Source organism: Nicotiana attenuata, chromosome 1, assembly GCF_001879085.1.
Source record: "Nicotiana attenuata strain UT chromosome 1, NIATTr2, whole genome shotgun sequence".
In the NCBI taxonomy this organism is placed as follows: domain Eukaryota; kingdom Viridiplantae; phylum Streptophyta; class Magnoliopsida; order Solanales; family Solanaceae; genus Nicotiana; species Nicotiana attenuata.
The window spans coordinates 43,238,635-43,257,504 of NC_031989.1; the positions used below are offsets into that span (position 1 = coordinate 43,238,635).

An 18,870-nucleotide genomic window follows, 5' to 3' on the forward strand; every position below is an offset into this window, starting at 1 on the left:
CGGAAAAAGGTTTAAAAATTTAGACGTCGCGTCGTCGCGTAAAGCATGCGAAATGTTGAACCATCGGAGAAGGGTTAACAGAGATATATAGTAATCCTGAGGAAGATTAAATATCTGATGTTATCTAAGGAAGGTCACGTCATTAGTTGTTTGATAATACACATCCCTCATTGCTTTAATACAAGAAGGCCACCAGAATGGCAGACAGAAAATTCACTTGCTTAACTTGAATTCTCTACGTTCATTTTTATACTTAAGGAAAAGAGTCAACTTCAAAGGTTGAGATACTTTTCGTGGTGGGTGGGGTGCAGTTTGGGATACAGCTCTTTTTGGTCTAGAACAGAGTCAGCTTCAAAGCTTGCTCCTTCTCCCTTTTATTTCATTTATATACTTTTTTGGATAACAGTTGTGTCTGGACCAGCTTACAGACACCTCGACTATCCACCGGATAACTCTGTCTATCAAAGTTAGGCAGACGGAAAAAATTCAACTAAGTACTTGGTCTGTTGTTGTCTCCCTACAACGTCATAGAATGTCTTCTTATCCTAATCTTTTACCTGTAAAGTACATTATCTTCTTTTCAGAAGTGGNCAACGACTAATCGTACCGTTGTACGACTATGAGACATGGTTGGTTGTCGACTACCGTTAGTTACTATACTATTCTATCGTTTTCAATGCCCCCATAGTTTCGGCAATGAACTAGGTGAAGGTTATACAGACAAGGGTGTATAAACTATCTGCCAAATTTTTACCACATTTAATACATATGCAATTGAATAAAATGCCCATGGAATAACAGTGATATGAGAACTTTGATACCTTCAGACTTTCTCGCATCATAACATAGAGAAGACCAGGTGTTTCTTTCTGTATCATACTTTTGGTAGCTTCAGGGGTAACATCCCTTGGCGTACAGCCGGTCCCACCTGACTCATCCAGTAAGAGTAATTAATAAAAATATTATCAGCTCGGCAAAGAAATGGGACCATGACCATAATAACTTAGGAACATACCAAGGGTAAGAATAAGATCCACTTTGTCAACATCACTCCACTTCTGCAACATGTCTTTTATCTTTTGCTCATCATCTGGCACAACAGCTGTTGCAACTATACTTGTCCCTCCAAGCCTTTCTGACGATGAATTGACGACAGAAACTGCCCTTGGACCACTGCGAGATCATATAGCATAAAGATACTCAAATCAGTTGATAATCAGGGAAGGGGAGCCTTTCTAATGGGTTCTAACATATTATGGGAGCAAGAAAATATCAAGCAGCCATGTAAAATTATCCAAGGTGAAAACTGTGAAGAGTCCCACAACGTGCTTTAAGGGATGAGTAGTCTCCTTAGGCTTGGGCAATCCTCACCTCTTGAGCTAGCTTTTGGGTTTGAGGTAGGCCCAAGATTTATTTCTTTAACATGGTACCAGAGCTGCACTCATCTCAATTCTCGTTTCCCCGTGTTGGGCCCTCATATTAAATTCCCACGCTCCATATGTCCATCCCTGGGCATAAGGGGTGTCGGGCGTGAAGAGTCCTACATCGGTGCTTTAAGGGATGGGTGATCTCCTTAGTATGGCTTGAGCAATCCTCACCACTTGAGCTAGCTTTTTTGGGATTGATTTAGGGCCAAGATCCATTTCTTTAACAAAAAATAATGTTAATGCAGAGAAAGGAATCAACCTATGGAAGGGGAACATGGCGCAATGATAAGAGCTGCCTCCGTGATACCAGGAAGAGGTCAGAGGTTTAAACTGCGGAAATAACCTCTTGTAGAAATGTAAGGTAAGGCTGCGTAAAAAAGACTCAATAAGCTCTGGCCCTTCCTCCGACCCTGTGCACAGCTAGCTTAGTGCACCGAGTAGCGAAGTTTCAACTTCTCAAACATGGCTACCACAAGGAATCCTCCCAATTGTTTTATCATTTAGGATGGTAAACCTTGCCTCTTCTGGAAGATAAAGTGATGGGTTCCTAATTAACGATACACGAGCCATTCAAACACCAAGTAATAGGAAGTAGCTTAATATTTGTAGCAAAGAGTCTGAGTACTCACATGTTTCACTTTTACATGGAGCAATATCAGATTTGCTATTTTCTTTTTGCATCACTAAAGTGACCCTTTTGGAATCACTAACAAAAATGGTGTATCTTAATGCAACTTCACTCTTTATATAACAGAGGTGGGGGAAGGGAGACATTCAAACACCAAGTAATAAAGTAGCTTAATATTTGTAGCAAAGATTCTAAGTCACATGTTTCACTTTTACAAGGAGCAATCGCCGCCACCGGAGGAAATTTGGGCGGCGCTAGGGTTTCCAAGATTTGAGGCGATACGGTGGGATTTGGGGGAAACTGAGTGGGGATCTAGGATGGGGAAGTGGAGATGAGCAGTGGTGTAACATTGGTGGTGGTTGGATGCCGGCCGCCGCCGTAGGCGATTTCCGGCGGGCGGCAGGCGACGGTTTTAGGGCGGTGCTAATGGGGTTCTGTGAGGGGGATGAGAGACGAGAGATGGGGGTAGGGGGGCGTTTGGACAATAATATACCAAATGACCCCTAGTTTAGAGCCGTTGGATCAAAGATCCTCGACGGCTCAGATCTAAACTAGACTAAACGGGGTCGTTTGGCTGAGGACGAGGCTGGACCGGGTAACGGGTTGGACTTGGGCGGGTTCGGGAGGAAAATTTTGGGCCTGGGGATTTATTTAGGTGTGGGGCATTGGTTTGGGCTTGAGCAAGCTAACAAACAGCCCAAATTTTGTCTTCCTTAATTCTTTTTCTTTCATTTTCCTTTTTTTTTCATTTTTCTGATTTCTTTTAAATTCTTTTTAAATTAAAATAAAATAAAAACAAACCTAAATTAATCCCTAATCACATTATCCTATCAAGTTAAAGTAATTACTACATCTAATACTTACTACATCTAATTAAAACCAAATTAAAAGGAATACTACCAAAAATCCAAACTAAAATTAAAATGTAAAAATAAACTATTTTTTGTGTGATTTTCCATCTGCTAATTGACCGAGTACGGTGTATAGGCATGGTGACGAGTATCTACACACTGGTGTCTAGCATGACCGTGAGTCCGTATATTGTGTTTATTCCTATTTTGTTGTGACTCTTCCTCGTGTAATTGATGAACTCTATATAATGTGAAGAGTATGAGAACAAATTATGATTTGTGAACTTTTTGGAGCGTTGGCTCGAATGATAAAGTAATTATTGAGTAAGAAAAGAAAGAAAGAGAAAGAAATGTGATTATTCCCTTGTCGGGCCGTATTCGTGTTTTGATTACCTCCCTTGCCGGGATGTGAAAATTATTATTGTTGTTCCCTTGCCGGGATTTAATTGTTTACTTGTGTTTCCCTTGCCGGGACTTCTATTACTGTTTGTCTATCCCCTCGCCCCATTGTTCCTGATTGTTGTTTGGGTGAGGACGAGTGATAAAGCACGAAGGGTGATGCCGTGCACGATTGTGATATGAATACTATTGCACGAAGGAACATTCCGTGCCCTGTTTTGAGTACTAATGCACGAAGGAACATTCCGTGCCCTGATTTGAATACTAATGCACGAAGGAACATTCCGTGCCAGGATATGAGTGTTTATGCACGAAGGGTCATTCCGTGCCATCATTTTGTGAGGTAAAGCACGAAGGGTGATGCCGTGCACTTTATATGATTGTTTGGGTGAGAATGAGAGTAAAGGCACGAAGGGTGGTGCCGTGCAACTGTTGATTTCCTACTATCGTTGCGATTGTAGTTGTACAGTTTCATTCCTCAATTATTGATTTTTATACCTGAACTGTTACAGCCCCTACAGCGTGCTCCCCCTCCCCATTGACTGGTTAATTTCTGTATACCTTTATATTGCATAAATATATATCAAACTGCACAGATTTGTTTGGTAGTCCGGTCTAGCCTCGTCACTACTTCGCCGGGGTTAGGCCAGACACTTACCAGCACATGGGGTCGGTTGTGCTGATGCTACACTCTGTGCATCTTTTTGCACAGATCACGGTGCCGGAGCAACTTTTGGACAGCAGTAGGAGTTTTGGGAGCTGACTTCAGTCAAGAGATCCCGAGGTAGCCTCGCTGGCGTCCGCATGGCCCGGAGTTTCTTCTATCTTTACTTTAGTTTGTTATCCTTTGTACCGGAACAAACAGAATTATGTTTTTATTCAGACATTGTATTTAGCATTCTCTAGACATTCGTGAGTTTGTGACTCCAGTTCTTGGGTAGAGTTGTATTGAACTTCCGCATTGTTTTCCGTTTATTTATATTTAAGACTTCCGCTTTTCTATTAAATGTTTCGTTGTTTTTATTAAAGTCGAGGTTTGCTAAAAGAGATAATAAATAATTGGCTTGCCTAGCTCCTAATAGTAGGCGCCATCACAACTCCCGAAGGTGGAAAATCCGGATCGTGACAAACGGTGAATTAGGAAATGAAGTTTTAATTGATGTAGTGCTAAGACTTATGAAGGATGGAATCCTTCAGTTTCCAATCACAATTGACAACATCAAGGCCATTATTATTGTGAGTCTTATATAATGCATAATTGTATCCTCATTATTATTCACGCATGCATGCACTTTCATTCTTAAATTTGATAATCATTTTTGGTACATAGAATGTTGATATAGTCTCAGGTAGGACATCCGATCATGGTTTCGTAAAGAAATTTACACATTAAAAGGGTTATAATTAAAAAAACAATTCAACCACAACAACATAGTTTTTCTAGGGTAATGTAATAATAGCTAAATATCATGTTTTGAAAAATAATTTTGACCTTGAAGTTATAAGAAATTAAAATATTTCAGTAGAAATTGGTGAAAAGATTATAAATATAAATAGCTAGCATTCACGACAAATATCAAACTCGCTCATAAATGCAGGTTTTATTCGCTGCTGGAACAGAAACTTCATCGTCAACAGTTACTTGGGCCATAGTAGAAACGATGAAGAATCCAAGTATACTCATCAAAGCTCAAGCTGAGGTAAGAGAGGCTTTTAATGGCAAAGAAACTTTCGATGAAAATAATGTAGAGGAGTTGAAGTACCTAAAGTTAGTCATTAAAGAAACTTTTAGACTCCATCCTCCACTTCCACTGTTGATTCCAAGAGAATGTAGAGAAGAAACAAATATAAATGGCTACACTATTCCTTTAAAAACCACAATCGTTGTTAATGTTTGGGCAATGGGAAGAGATCCAAAATATTGGGTTGATGCAGAAAGCTTTAATCCTGAAAGATTTCAGCATAGCACTATGGATTTTACTGGTAATAATTTTGAATATCTTTCCTTTGGTAGTGGAAGAAGAATTTGCCCTGGAATATCATTTGGTTTAACTAATATTTATTTGCCACTGGCTCAATTATTGTACCACTTTGATTGGAATCTTCCTACAGGAATTACTCCAAGTTAGTTGGACTTAGCTGAATCGACTGGATTAGCTGTTCTTAGAAAGAGTGACTTTTATTTGATTGCAACTCCTTATTCACCTTCACCGGAGTAATTTGGTGGCATCAAACATGTTTTAAACTTATCTTTTCTTCTTATTTACTTATACCCATCACCATTGTACTTTCTTTCCTGCTGTACTTTATGTTTTTACTTATTTATAATGCATCTGTCTTATCTATAGAAAAAAATGTATCATTACAATTATACATAGAGAATTTCAAATAAATATTTTTCTCTGTTAAATTTTGGAATGTAATGAATGGGGGTTGTAGTTACTTAATTTATTACATCCCCGTATAAGAAGTATAAACAAATGTATCACTATATTCTATTATGTTCGTCATCCCAATCCCCAGATTATATTGCTAAGATGTGTTTCATAAGCTAGAATGAGTTTTGAAAGTTGGATTACTTTCATTTAGGGTTAACTCTATAAATATATCCTCAAAGTTAGCAACAATTTTCATTTAAACACTTTTGACTTAGACTTGTTCTAGTTGAGCACTACAACGTAACATCAGTTAAAGTGCACTTCAACAATAGTAATCTAGCAAAACATTCAATTAAAAAAGGGGGTTTTGACACAGTGACCCACAAAAATAAAACTATTTACCCTTGTTTACCCATTTATTTTCCTACCTANACCGATCCCCTACTAACCGCTTCCCCATAGTTTATTTCTGCTATTTTGATTTGCCGGGATGTTCGGTTTTGAGTTTCGGAGAGTTTTGTGACACTTAGTCCCTAAATGAGAGTTTAACTGTTGGGAAGTTGACCGTAGTTGGAACAGTGTGAAGACGGCCTCGGAATGGAAATCTGATGATTACGTTGGCTCCGTTAGGTGATTTTGGGTTTAGGAATGTGGCCGGATTGTATTTTGGAGGTCCGTAGCTAATTTAGGCTTGAAATGCCGAAAGGTCGAATTTTGAAGTTTCCGGTTCGATAGTGAGATTTTGATCCGAGGGTCAGATTGGAATTCCGAGAGTTGCAGTAGTTCTGTTATGTCATTTGGGACGTGTGTGCAAAATTTCAGGTCATTCGAAGGTGGTTTGGTTGGGTTTTTCATCAAAAGCGGGATTCGGAAGATTTTTAGAAACTTAGGCTTGAATTCGATGAGTTTTGGGGAATTTGATGTTGTTTGAAGTGGTTTGAAGATTGGTACAAGTTTGACTTTCATTTAGGGTTAACTCTATAAATATATCCTCAAAGTTAGCAACAACTTTTCATTTAAACACTTTTGACTTAGACTTGTTCTAGTTGAGCACTACAACGTAACATCAGTTAAAGTGCACTTCAACAATAGTAATCTAGCAAAACATTCAATTAAAAAAGGGGGTTTTGACACAGTGACCCACAAAAATAAAACTATTTACCCTTGTTTACCCATTTATTTTCCTACCTATAAACTAACTACATTTCCTACCCATAGTAGGTTTTTGTGGGGAATTTTTTCTTTATTCTCCAATTCTTTTTTATTTCTATGCTTCTTTTCATTTCTTTTTTCTTTTTTTTTCTCCATTTTTTTTCTCGTTTTCTTCTTTTTTTCTTCTTTTTTTCTTTTCTAATTTTATTTAACTTCTATTGTTTTATATTCTTTTTCTCTCCATAATCTAATTTCATTTACTGTTTTCACTATTTTTTATTATTCTTTTTTTATATTATTACAAAAAAAAAAAATTGTGTACCAATTAAATGTAATTAATACAACCAAAAAAATATTAACTAACATATGATACCAGTATATTATATAGTTATACCAACAAGGTATACAATTGTACGCAAAGAGGTAGAACTTTTTTAATTCAATTATTAAACTGAAATAATATCAGTTGTCAAAAAAAAAAAAATTAAAAATTCTAAAAGGATCTAATTGTAAGACTATACCGTTACATCATATAGCATACTATAAATTTTTTTTTTTGCATTTTCAGTTTGCCCGTCACACATGGGTAAAAGCTCAAAACAAATTAAAAGGGAAAAGACAAGTTATATACTATTACAGCATATTGCTACAGTATCTTGCATATTATTACAGTATACCATAACAATATATTGTATATTATAATAGTATAGTGTTGCAGTATAACTATATACTCCTATGGTATATTAGTATACTGAAGCGGTATACTGTTTTCTAAACTATAATAGTATAGTGTTGCAGTATAGCTATATACTCCTACAACATATTGTATACCGTAGCGGTATATTGTAACTGTGTTCTTCTTCGATTTTCAACTGAAAATTTCGATCTCAATCACCTCAAATCAGCTCCAAACGCTATCAAATTTTAGTATGAACTTCCATAAGGTACTATAAGCAATATTTAACAGCACCCACTTTGAATCAAACAAGAAATCTTCAAAAATAAAATTGAGCTTCAAGCCCAACAATGGTGGATATTCAAATACACATAAAAATTTAGATCTGGGAAGCTTACTCGAAGATACTATAAGCAATATTTTATAGCACCACATGGAATCAAACAATAAATCTTCAAATAATAGCACCACTTCAACAATTAATGAGTACTCCATTAGAAAACCGAGCAAGAGAAAACAATATCCAAATTGTTAAGATTCCATTGAAACTAAAACTAAATTAAGGTCGAATAAGGACGAATATTACGTGTTGCTGATGTGACTAGCTAGTGGCGATTACAGTAAGAATAAATAAGAAGAAATATACAAGAGACGAAGAATTGGAGGAAGGTAAAATGAGGAAGAAGAAGAAGAGGAACATAATAATGCGGATAAATAGTTTGGGGGCCAATGGGTAGGAGTAGTAAATAGTTTGGGCCTGGACATTAAAGGCTAAATCGTTTAGAATTAATGGGTATAAAGTGAGATTTTCTCATAAAAAAATGCCACGTGACTTTTCATTAATTAATCCAATTATTTTTTTTGAGAAAACAAAAAGAAAAAAAGAACACATTTCTGAAAGTATTCCCCTCCCTTCACTTTCCTCGCCAACCCCTGCCCCCACCCCCACCCCAAGGCGATCTACTTCTTAATCCACCATGGTCATCTTATTCCTCATTCACCCCTCAACACATACTTACATGTTTTTAGAGACAATATAATGTAACATGCATGTTTTGTTGGCCTGGCTGACTGAATGATTGCAGATTGGACACGTTCATATGTATTTCTATACAACAACAATACCTAAATTCCAATAAAGTTAAGGTAGTAGTCGACTATATGAATAAGCCGGTCCTCATCCGCTCATATGCATTTCATTCCATTAAATAAAATCAAGAGGCAAACGCAAAGCAAAAGACTATTACCGAGGTGTAATGTTGAAAGTCCTTGCCACCTGCTTCGATGGCAACACTGACGGGTTGATTTGCAACAGCCTTTTGTAGGGCCTTTTCATCATAAGCGGGAACATCTTCATACCCATCAATTGTCACAACCTTAGCATTTTTCTGCATGATACAAATTAATCCAATCAATCAACTATGTCTCGACTGAAAACTAGTAGGGGCGAGCGACTAACAAATGCTTAATTTCATATATTGGCAGTGTTTAGTTGATCTTTAAGAATATTTAGTGTTGAACAAGAGTGTGAAACTGACCCTATTTTGGTCGCATCTCCCGCCCATGGCTGTGTAAGGGTAGTCTTCCTCAGTGTTGATTCCTCCATTGTTGATTATGAAATCAAAACCTAAGTTATTTTACTTAAATGTTTAAAATCAAAACCTCCGAACAAGAAATGGGGAAGCTGAATGTGGATGCAAGAAGATGTGAAGTCTTGAAGACTTGAACTTTGTTTTATTTTCAATGTCTAATTCACAATTCGAAACGAAAGATGGGGTTAGACAATGTCCGCTGGACGATAACGATAAAGCTAAGAGAATGAGAGATATGTTTCTCCTCAATTCCTTACTCTATTGTACAGAAGATATGTTATCCAATAATTAAAGGCTTGGTGGCTCATAGTCAAATATAATTATAAATTGCTGCTTTACTTTATTAATATAATCTTGTGACTTTAATAATTTATTCGATAATAAAAAAATGTAAATAATGGGGTTGTTCAAGCTGTGAAAAGTTAAGTTAGCTAGTGATGTTTCAATTGTGGCGCTCGTATTGAAGAAAACAAAAAGAAGAAAAATGGGTTGGGAGGTGCCTAACTTTGTTGAAGAAAAAAATGGGACAGGTGCCTAACTTTGTTGAAGAAAAATTGTGATAGGTACCTAACTTTGTTGACAACTTTGTTGAAGAAAAAAATGGAATAGGTGCCTAACTTTGTTGAAGAAAGAATGGGATAGGTGCCTAACTTTGTTGAAAAAAAAATGGCATAGTTGCCTAACTTTGTTGAAGAAAAAATGTGATAGGTGCCTAACTTTGTTGAAAAATTATAAGACTAAATCAACAACAAGCCATCTTCTTTTAGTAGTTGGATGGCAACTCTTATTATAAATAGAGGCCTCCATCCTTCATTTCAATAACACAGAAATAAGAGTGAAGCAATAGAAGTTAGAGTAATCCACAGATTGTAGTATGTGAGATAAATAGTGAGTGTGGGTAATATTGTAGTGAGGTATTTTTAAAGAGTGTTATTTTTTCTGAGGTAGTAGTAGTCTTTTGACACTACTAATGTATACGGTCAAAATCATATGCCCCCGATTTATAGGCTCGAGGTTCCATCCTAGGCCTGGGTCCGGCGAGGTCGAAGTTCAAAACCGGCGGACCAAACTCGAGCTCGAAGACAGAGTGCGATCCCTGGAGATAGGAGTTCGAGGAATACCGAGGTCAAGTGTGCTCGACCCCAAAATAGTACCGTTATGGGTTTGTAACAGAATGAGCTAGGTTCAAGCCACGTCCCCAAGATCATGGCGCGAATCACGGAATCACGGAATTAAATTTGATTTGTAGTTTTAAAGATACGTGATTTAGTTCAATACCAATTAATAATCAAGAAGTATGAAGTAGAAATGAAAGCAAAAAGTAAATCAAACCAATTTTACTCAGCAGCAATGGCCTCGAGCTCAGTGACCTCGAGGTACGCTTGGAATAATAAGAACAATTAAATAATAAAAGTAAAGTAAGAACAATAGAGCTAAAGGACAATGCTGATGAACGTTAGGCGAAAAAGGTAGAGAGTATGTTCTTTGCTCGGTGATAAGATGATTTTACAAATGATTGGGGTCCCCTTTATATAATAGGGGAACCCTAAATAAGGAATATTTCTATTTACAGTAGGGAATATTCTTGATACAGTTGTCTAACCGCCTAGTACGGAATCGTACAATCTTATTCCGGGATTTGTGCCACAATTATGGGGACGTGGGAGGAATCTAGCTCATTCTGTTACAAATTCCTAACTGTACTATTCCGGGGTCGAGTATACTCGGGCATGGTATTCCTCGTTCTCCTATCTCCGGGCATTGCACTCTATCTTCGAGCTTGCCTCTGGTCCACCGGTCTCGAACTCGACCTTGCCTGAACTTGGGCCTATGACGGATCCTCGATCCTATAAATCGGAGGCCTCTGATTTTGACCGTATGCAGATTGTCCCTTCAATTCGTAGAATAAGATGATAAGAAACGATTAGAACTTCGATTTTCGGGGTCCATAATGATGACGTCATCCCTGTGACACAGGTGCTCGAAGTAAATGAAACGTTCCGTCGGTTCGCTTCCGCAAAACATTAAATGTATGCCAGCACTGGTCGGCCACTAGCGCCGCCAAACCGTCGTCGCTCTTCTACAAATATGAGGCTATATCCTTGAGCAAAGAACTCTACTCTTTCATTATATCTTTCCCTTCCTCTTCTCTTTCTCTAATCGTCTGTTTCCACCGCCTCCTTGAGCGCCGGAAAACGTCAGGTCCTTGTATAAACACCACATTCTGACACGTTCTGTATCCTTTAGTTTGAAATCATGGCTAAAACATCCAAAACGGTCCCCAAAAAAGATAAAGCGTCGACTTCTTCTACCTCTCAGCCGGCAAAACCGGTGGTGCCGCCGACTCTTGAAGAAATCACCCCTAGCCCTTGTGTGATTAAGAAGGACTTTAGCATTGCAAATCCCCCCGATGTCCTAGGTCGATGCGAGCATGCATCTCAATATCTTAGTTTGATATCGGAGAAGCATCTTAAAAATGTGAAGAAGGACTGTGGTTGGGGAGATGAGGTCGTGGTTCAGATCCCAAGCCCCGGGGAAACCATTACTACCCACGTGGAGGGGGTTTTAAGTGTTTACACTTACCCCTTCACACTTGGTCCGCTCCATCCGGTGGTGATCAACTTCTGCAAAATATACGAAGTCACCCTCGGCCAGATTCACCCCTCTTTTTGGCGTATCGTGATCATGCTTCGCTACTTTTCCGAAAAGGCCGAGGGGATGGAATTCACACTCAGCCAGCTGATTCGATTGTATCGGCCCCAGCTATTTCCAGGGCTTATCAAGCTGCAATGTCGAACAACGAAAGCCTTCTTTGCTAGTTCCGATGAAACCCAAGATCGAGGTTGGATGAGCCGGTTCGTTAGAGTAAGAACTTTGGATGTCATCCCCAGGGATAAAATGTCATTCCTGGAGAGGTGGAACTTTAATCGTAAGTGGAGTTCTTTTTCCCAGCATCTATCCATATTCTGCTTTCACATTTCATAATGCCTTTACCCTCCTTTTGGCAGCCACTGCCTGGGCGCCCCACGCGGTGTTAGACCTCGAGGATTGGGTCCGAAAGTTAGCTGCCACCTCCTCCTAGGATGAGCGCAAGTGGTGTGAATTATCGATGGTCCAGTGGGAGGCCAAGAATCATGGTAAGTGCTTTTTCCAAGTTTCAAGTACTTTTCATATATTGGTGGCGTCAACTCATTCACGTTTACTTATGCAGGCCTTGGAGATGCATCCAAGATAAGGCCGGCTCCGCCCGGGGAAAAGACCAAGCCTTCGATTACGAAATCGGGGAAGGAAAACAAAAGGAAGAGGGTCTCGAAGCCTGAAGACCCTCAAGATAAGAAAACCCTTGCTCGAAGGCTACGGAAGAGATTTCCTCACGAGGACACAGATTCGGCCCAGGATTCCCCGGATGACGGAGAAAATAATGGTGAAGAGTCGGTGTTGGTGCCTCGAACTAGGAAACCAATCGAGGCATCCATGCTCTCCGAACTAGAGTCCTCATCCCGAGGTGAAGGAACCCCAAAGAAAGATGCGGGCAAGGCCCCCGTGTCCTCGGAGGTTGAGATCGTTCCTCCGCCTTCAACAAATATGCCGGAAGGGGCAAATGCGGAGACCCCCGAAGCTAACGAGAATGCCCCGAGTGACGAGCTCGGGGCCATGACAATAGGTCACTCCCTTTCTTTGCCAACTTATTTGTCACGACCCAATTTAGGATTGTGACTGGCGCTTAGGAGCAAGTGCTCCCAAGTAAGCCTAATCGGTATTTTACAGAAAATCGGATAGAGTTTCCCCTGTTTTTGGGCTATCCCAAAAATTTCCCTGTCTCAAATGAACAACCAAACATCCTAATATCATACCAAACAATTGACAATCTATCAATCAACCAAAACGAGTTTCCACCATTACTAATCAACCCACTAACAACCAGAAATACTAATTTATCTCCAACCTTCATAATAAAGAACGATACTCAACATAAGACTATAATAACAAAATAATACTCATGACACTAAAAGTATGACCATGGAGCGACTCTAAGATTTCAAACAAAAGACCATAACAATTGATAAAAATCTTCGCCCATGCGATCAAGTGCAAGGCTCACCAAGAACTATCAACCCGTGCGCTCTAATTAACGAAATCCTCGCCCGCGTCAACTGCTGTCTCTGTAAAAAAAATTAGCTGGGAATGAGTCGCTAGCTCAGTGAGTAATAACACTTAACCACAACCATTTTTATTGGGGACAAGTCAGAAAACATGCTAGTATCTCAAACAGAAAATAACATCAAAATGCCCTTTCAGAAACAATAAATAATTTTCTGTCTCATCATGCTTTTCTTGTAGTATAATACAATTAACAGTTCAGTAATAAGCTCGGTAACCACTGTATAATATCAATATTCACATTTGGGAGGTTTCAATGAACGGATCATGTAATCGGTATAACTGCGGACTTCTTCGCAAGAAGTCAAATATAACGGTAGTCCCTACTCGAGGGAAATCGGTAACGGTATGCTAGTTCTACCTTTCCACTAGCGAGGGCTATAAGTGTACTCTGTAATCGGTAAATACAAGGTGCACCATGTCTAATGAACCCGCTGTTAGCTACGGGATCCTTCAAAATCTACTCCCATTTATACTTGTCTCTGTATCCGTAGATACTCATATGAAAATATTTTAAAACAATATAGGGCATTTCGGTTCTAATCAAATCATGTAATTTCATTTAGATAACAGTAAAATTCAAGTAACAGTAAAACATATCTAGTGACAGCAAAATATTTAAAACAGCGGTAATCATCTCAAATAACTATTTCGGTATCATATCGAGTAAAAGACTTGTCCCACATGCAACTTAAAATAATCGGTAACATATTCATATTAAAAATCATGTATAAATCAAGCAAGTTATGAAAAGACAAATTGCGGTAAGATTACTACTCACCTCTTGATGCCTACTAGCCAAAGCTCGACTTCTTTTCACTCCAAATGCCCAATTTGTGTGAAATCTATAAATCAATATAAATCTAGTGTTAATACACATCACCTCCATAATCCATTATCTTAATAAATATATATCGCAATTTAATTCTCTTTTTCAATTCTCAAACCCTTCAAACTTCTTTACTAGTACTTTGGAGCTTCGGGGATGTCTAACAATAAGGTTATATATATATATATATATATATATATATATATATATATATATATATATATATATATATATATATATTCCCTTATCCCTTTATTAGTTAATATAGGCACAACAGATCAAGTTGGCATCTTGACTTCCAACTCAAACAATTAAAAGTGTAAATATGATATTGATTTGTAAATATGATATTGATTTGTAAATCTGATATGAATAGAAAAATCAATTATAAATTTGTTACCTTTACCTAGTGCTACAAAATAGTCTAATAGATTGTTCGATAGTAGTTATAAGAACACCTTATTAAAAGGGAGTCTGCCAACAAAATTTTAGATGGAGGGTTCACGTAATACCCGAAAGAAGTAAAAGAGTTTTTCTTGAGGCTTCGAGTATAGTGTTGGTATGGTTCCAAGAAATCGTATCAGGTGCTCCCAAAGCCTAGCACGTGTGCGTCCTTCACCGGTACGAATTTGATCTCTTAATTCTCGAATTGATCCTGTTAAGTTTTTTTTTGTTTTCTCTTTCCAATTCAACAATGCAATTGCTACTGTATTAGGACTCTTTATATAAGACTTTGTTGCGGCAGAAAGTTTTTATTTTTTGCTTCGAAACCCCTCCCTTAATCCATATTCTTTATATTTTTTGACTCTACCAAGTCTTTCCCATAGGTTTTGGCCCATTATCCCTTTTTTTTATTTTTTTTATTTTTTAAACTTAAATTATATACTAAATACCCCATATGACATCATTTAAAATATTGGGGGTATTACATTATTCCGAGGATGCAATAGAAGAAGCTAGGGCTCTGCGTATGCCCGATCCGAGCAAGGTCCTTGAAGAAGATCCCTTTCAGAGTTGCTTTGCTGGGGTCGATGATACCGCCGACCTTAACGATGCATCCACCCTCTTCTAAGAGGCCCAACATCTCCTTTCTCGGGTAAATACTTACTTTCATTTTTGTAATTTTCTCTCTTTCTTTCTTTTCCTTTCACTGATATATCTTTAATTCATGTATAGGCCATTGTAAAGCATAGAGCTGAGCTGAGCCAATGTGAGGACTAGCTCAAGAAAGTTTCAGGTGAAGAGAAGGACCTGAGGCTCCTCTGTAGCCAAAAGGATGAGGAGCTTAAGGATCTTCGGGCTGAATTGGCGAAAGCCCAGAAAAACGAGGCCGAGCTAGATGAGCAGGTAACTGTGATATTAACAGGGTACGGTCTTCTTGGCCCTATTTCGGAGCCTAACACTTTGCTATCTCAGCTACAGCAAAAGTTGGAGATGATTGGGCAGCTCCAGAGCAAGGTTGATCAAGTTAAAGCTGATTGTCATAGGTGGAAAAAGAACATGGATCAGCTTGCTGCCGATAAGGAAGTTGTTACAGCCCAACTGGCCTCGGCTGAAACTCAGCTCCAAGGCATTAAAGCGAAGGGTCTGGCTCAGGCCAAGAAGATTGACGAGTTAGAGGCAGAGCTCGCTAGAGCCCGGGCCGAAGCTGCACAGGCTAAGGTTGAAGCTGAGAAGACAAAGCCTGCGGCTAATAAATCCATTGCCGTATACTTAAGGAACGTCGCGGCCGTTAAAGCTGAGTTGAGGGAGGCCTCCAACCGGGAAAAATGGAGCAATGAGTTGGCCAAGTGCCAAGCCCGGAGGGAGATCCTCGAAGAAGTCAATTCCCGAGGGTTCAATTTTGCCGAGGTGATAGCCGAGGCAAAGGCGCGGGAAATCGATATCATGTTTATTTCCTCTTTTGATGATGAGGATGTAGCGAGTGGCTCCGGGAATGGGGAATGTGAAGAAGATATTCCTGAGGGAGAGGAGGCTCCCGAAGATAGAGCTGGCGAAGGTGCAATTCCTGAGGATTGCGCTCCCGGGGATCTGACCCCGAAAATAGATTAGGTTTTCTTTTTCTTTTTTGTGCAAGGGCCCCTTGCGGGCGTTGTAAATAAGTTTGGTAAAACACCCCTCATGAATATAAAGTATCATTTCGCTCTATCCTCAACTTTTGTTGAATTTTATTTTGTTTTCATTTGCGGAAGATTTCGATAATTCAAACAATCAGTCCGAGTATTGATTCTAATTCAGAACATAATAAAACCTTAGGTCTTTATCGATAGATATAATAATCCTCGAGCTAAGATTAAATCGATCCGATGTGAGCTCGGGATATCATGACTCTTGAGTCCGGGTCGAGTGATAATGGAGTTTCGAACTATAAGTTTGTTGCCCTTAAGCCTTTCGAAGTTGGCCCTTGGGCTCTTATATATCGGCCATTAGGCTCTTTAAATTGGCCCTTAGGATTTTTAAGTTGGCCCTTAGGCTCTTTAAGTTGGCCAATTCGGCCTCTAGATTGCCTATATAATTTTTCCCTCGTTTTGGCTAAAAGACTTAGTGAAAATTTAGTTACGCCTTAGCATGTGTTTTTTGTAACCGTAGGGTTTTTCGAAGGTTCAACGTATCGGGAGCTTGCTTGTGTACTGATAATCGAATACCTCTTGAGGTTTTATCGAGGGATGATGTTATCAAAGCCTTTAAATTATTCGAGGGCTGAATTTATCGAAGCCCATTAAATTATTTGGGGGCTGAATTTATTGAAGCCCATTATATTTTGCTTTTGCCGAGGGTAGCCTGATTTAACCGGTTTTTTCGAAGTGTTTGAAGGCCTTTTATTTATAGAGGAAGTCGGACGTCTCCGAGCCGCATTAATTAGGCCATAGCCTTTTTATATGACCGTAGTCTTTAATATTGCCGTAGCCTTCGGGTATGCCACTTGGACTTCTTTCTCGATAACTTTTCGAACTTGTTTGAAAAGTTAGTCCCCGAGTATGTTGGCCTTGTCCTTTGTTTCGAGGGGATGCCTCTTTGAGGTCTTACAAGTCCGAGTTTTTGGTGACTCGAATGTATTGACTATCGATGACAGTCCCCGAGTATTCAGGGGTGCTTTTATGTTTTGGCTCTTGAGCCGTTTCCCGTATGATTGTAAGTGTAGAGCTCGAATAATTATAGACGTTTTTGAGACACAAAGTATTTTTGATATAAATAGAATGCTTCTTCAAGTAATTTGATACATGCGTACATGCTTTGCCGTCGGGGCTCGACTATTCCATATGGACACGATTCATCTGACCGTTTGGTCCATTACAAAGTTTTCCTATCGAGGCCCTCTTAGGCGTGAATTATTCTGCTTGAAAATATAACCTCCGAGGGTGATTCCCCCCAAGTATTCGATGTTGATTGAAAAGAATCCTGGGTGTCTTCGAGATTGCGTACCTTCGATAACTTTCATCGAAAATCTGTAATAAGTTATTTTTAAACTCAAATGGACAAAGCATAAAGTTGTAACTCAACAGTCACTACAAAAAAAACTGGAATTAGCTACGAACGTTGTCGCTAATTTGTCGCTAAAACGCTCGTAGCTAACAGAATTTATTAATAATCCATTGCTAACATCGCTAAATGAGATTAGCGACGGAGTTTTCTATTTAGCTACGGAATTTGTCCGTCGCTAAAACCTGGTTTTTTAGTAGTGAGTAGTATTTTTTTAGTAATGATATATTCCAGTTGTTTGGCAATTGTTAACCTTCGATTATGCAAAGTTTGTAAGGTCCTTTACTGACGACTCCGAGGACTCGGTACGGTACTTCCCAATTCTAGCCTAGCTTCCCCACATTAGGGTCTCGAGTGTTGAGGGTGACCTTTCGTAGAACTAAGTCCCCGATTCCGAAGTGTCGAAGGTTGGTCCTTCTATTGTAGTATCTTTCGATCCTTTACTTTTGCGCGGCCATTCGAACAAGTGCTGCTTCTCGTTTTTCATCTAGTAGCTCGAGACTGACATTCATGGCCTCGTGATTTGACTCTTCTAATGCATGTCGAAACCTGGTGGTTGGGTTCCTCGACATCAATGGGGATGAGGACTTTGGAGCCATAGACTAAAGAGAATGGAGTGGCCCCTGTACTTAGACTTTGATGTTGTCCGATATGCCCAAAGGACCTCAGGCAAAACTTCTCTTCATTTTCCCTTTGCTTCGACTAACCTTTTCTTCAGGTTTTGAGTGATAGTTTTGTTTGTTGACTCGACCTGTCCATTTCCAATCGGGTGGTACGTTATCGATAAAATCCTCTTTATTTTATGTGCTTCGAGGAACTCTGTTACCTTGCTGCCAATGAACTACTTTCCATTATCACATACAATTTCGACAGGTATCCCGAATCGCCATATAATGTGGTCCCAAATAAAGTCAATAACGTCTTTTTCTCGGACCTTCTCCAAGGCCTGTGCTTCCACCCACTTAGAAAAGTAATCAGTCACAAACAAAATAAATTTAGCTTTACCTGGGGCCGACTATATCTATTCCCCATTCTCCGGGCTGATGGATCATTGGTGGAAATCGTTGATACTTACAAAATTTTCTGACAAATTCCTTAGTATCTTTTTCCATGCTATCCCAGTAGCAACCTACTCTGATACTTTTGCAGACCAAAGACTCAGCACCGGAATGGTTCCCACAAGTGCCTTCATGGATATCTCGTAGAACATAATCGGTGTCCCCTGGCCCCAGGCATACCGCCAATGTTCATTGAATGTTCTTCGGTACAATGTTCGATCGTTATCTAATGCAAACCT

General features: G+C 39.1%; 3 protein-coding genes and 2 long non-coding RNA genes across 6 annotated transcripts; 3 read left to right on the plus strand and 2 right to left on the minus strand.

Annotated features, from left to right (window-relative positions):
- Positions 4,450-5,674, plus strand: LOC109225561 (premnaspirodiene oxygenase-like). Its single transcript, XM_019390272.1, has 2 exons — positions 4,450-5,288; positions 5,418-5,674. Exons 1-2 carry the CDS (start codon positions 4,898-4,900, stop codon positions 5,432-5,434), a joined length of 408 nt encoding a protein of 135 aa, XP_019245817.1. The 5' UTR covers positions 4,450-4,897; the 3' UTR covers positions 5,435-5,674.
- LOC109225571 lies at positions 4,888-6,911 on the minus strand. Its single transcript, XR_002067943.1, has 2 exons — positions 6,872-6,911; positions 4,888-6,111 (listed from the first exon to the last, which is right to left on the minus strand). It is a non-coding gene; the product is annotated as an uncharacterized LOC109225571 (long non-coding RNA).
- LOC109240827 lies at positions 7,722-9,426 on the minus strand. The gene is made up of 3 exons (XR_002070126.1): positions 9,050-9,426; positions 8,759-8,899; positions 7,722-7,749 (listed from the first exon to the last, which is right to left on the minus strand). It is a non-coding gene; the product is annotated as an uncharacterized LOC109240827 (long non-coding RNA).
- LOC109225576 lies at positions 10,342-12,820 on the plus strand. 2 transcript variants are annotated; one of them, XM_019390294.1, is made up of 3 exons: positions 10,342-12,032; positions 12,112-12,240; positions 12,315-12,820. In XM_019390294.1, the coding sequence occupies exons 2-3, from the start codon at positions 12,213-12,215 to the stop codon at positions 12,818-12,820; spliced, it is 534 nt and encodes a 177-aa protein (XP_019245839.1). In that variant the 5' UTR covers positions 10,342-12,032; positions 12,112-12,212. Both variants share the same exon structure in this region; 1 of them encodes a protein (XP_019245839.1).
- On the plus strand, positions 14,375-16,180 carry LOC109240831. Its single transcript, XM_019407516.1, has 3 exons — positions 14,375-15,189; positions 15,270-15,440; positions 15,510-16,180. The coding sequence occupies exon 3, from the start codon at positions 15,528-15,530 to the stop codon at positions 16,143-16,145; it is 618 nt and encodes a 205-aa protein (XP_019263061.1). The 5' UTR covers positions 14,375-15,189; positions 15,270-15,440; positions 15,510-15,527; the 3' UTR covers positions 16,146-16,180.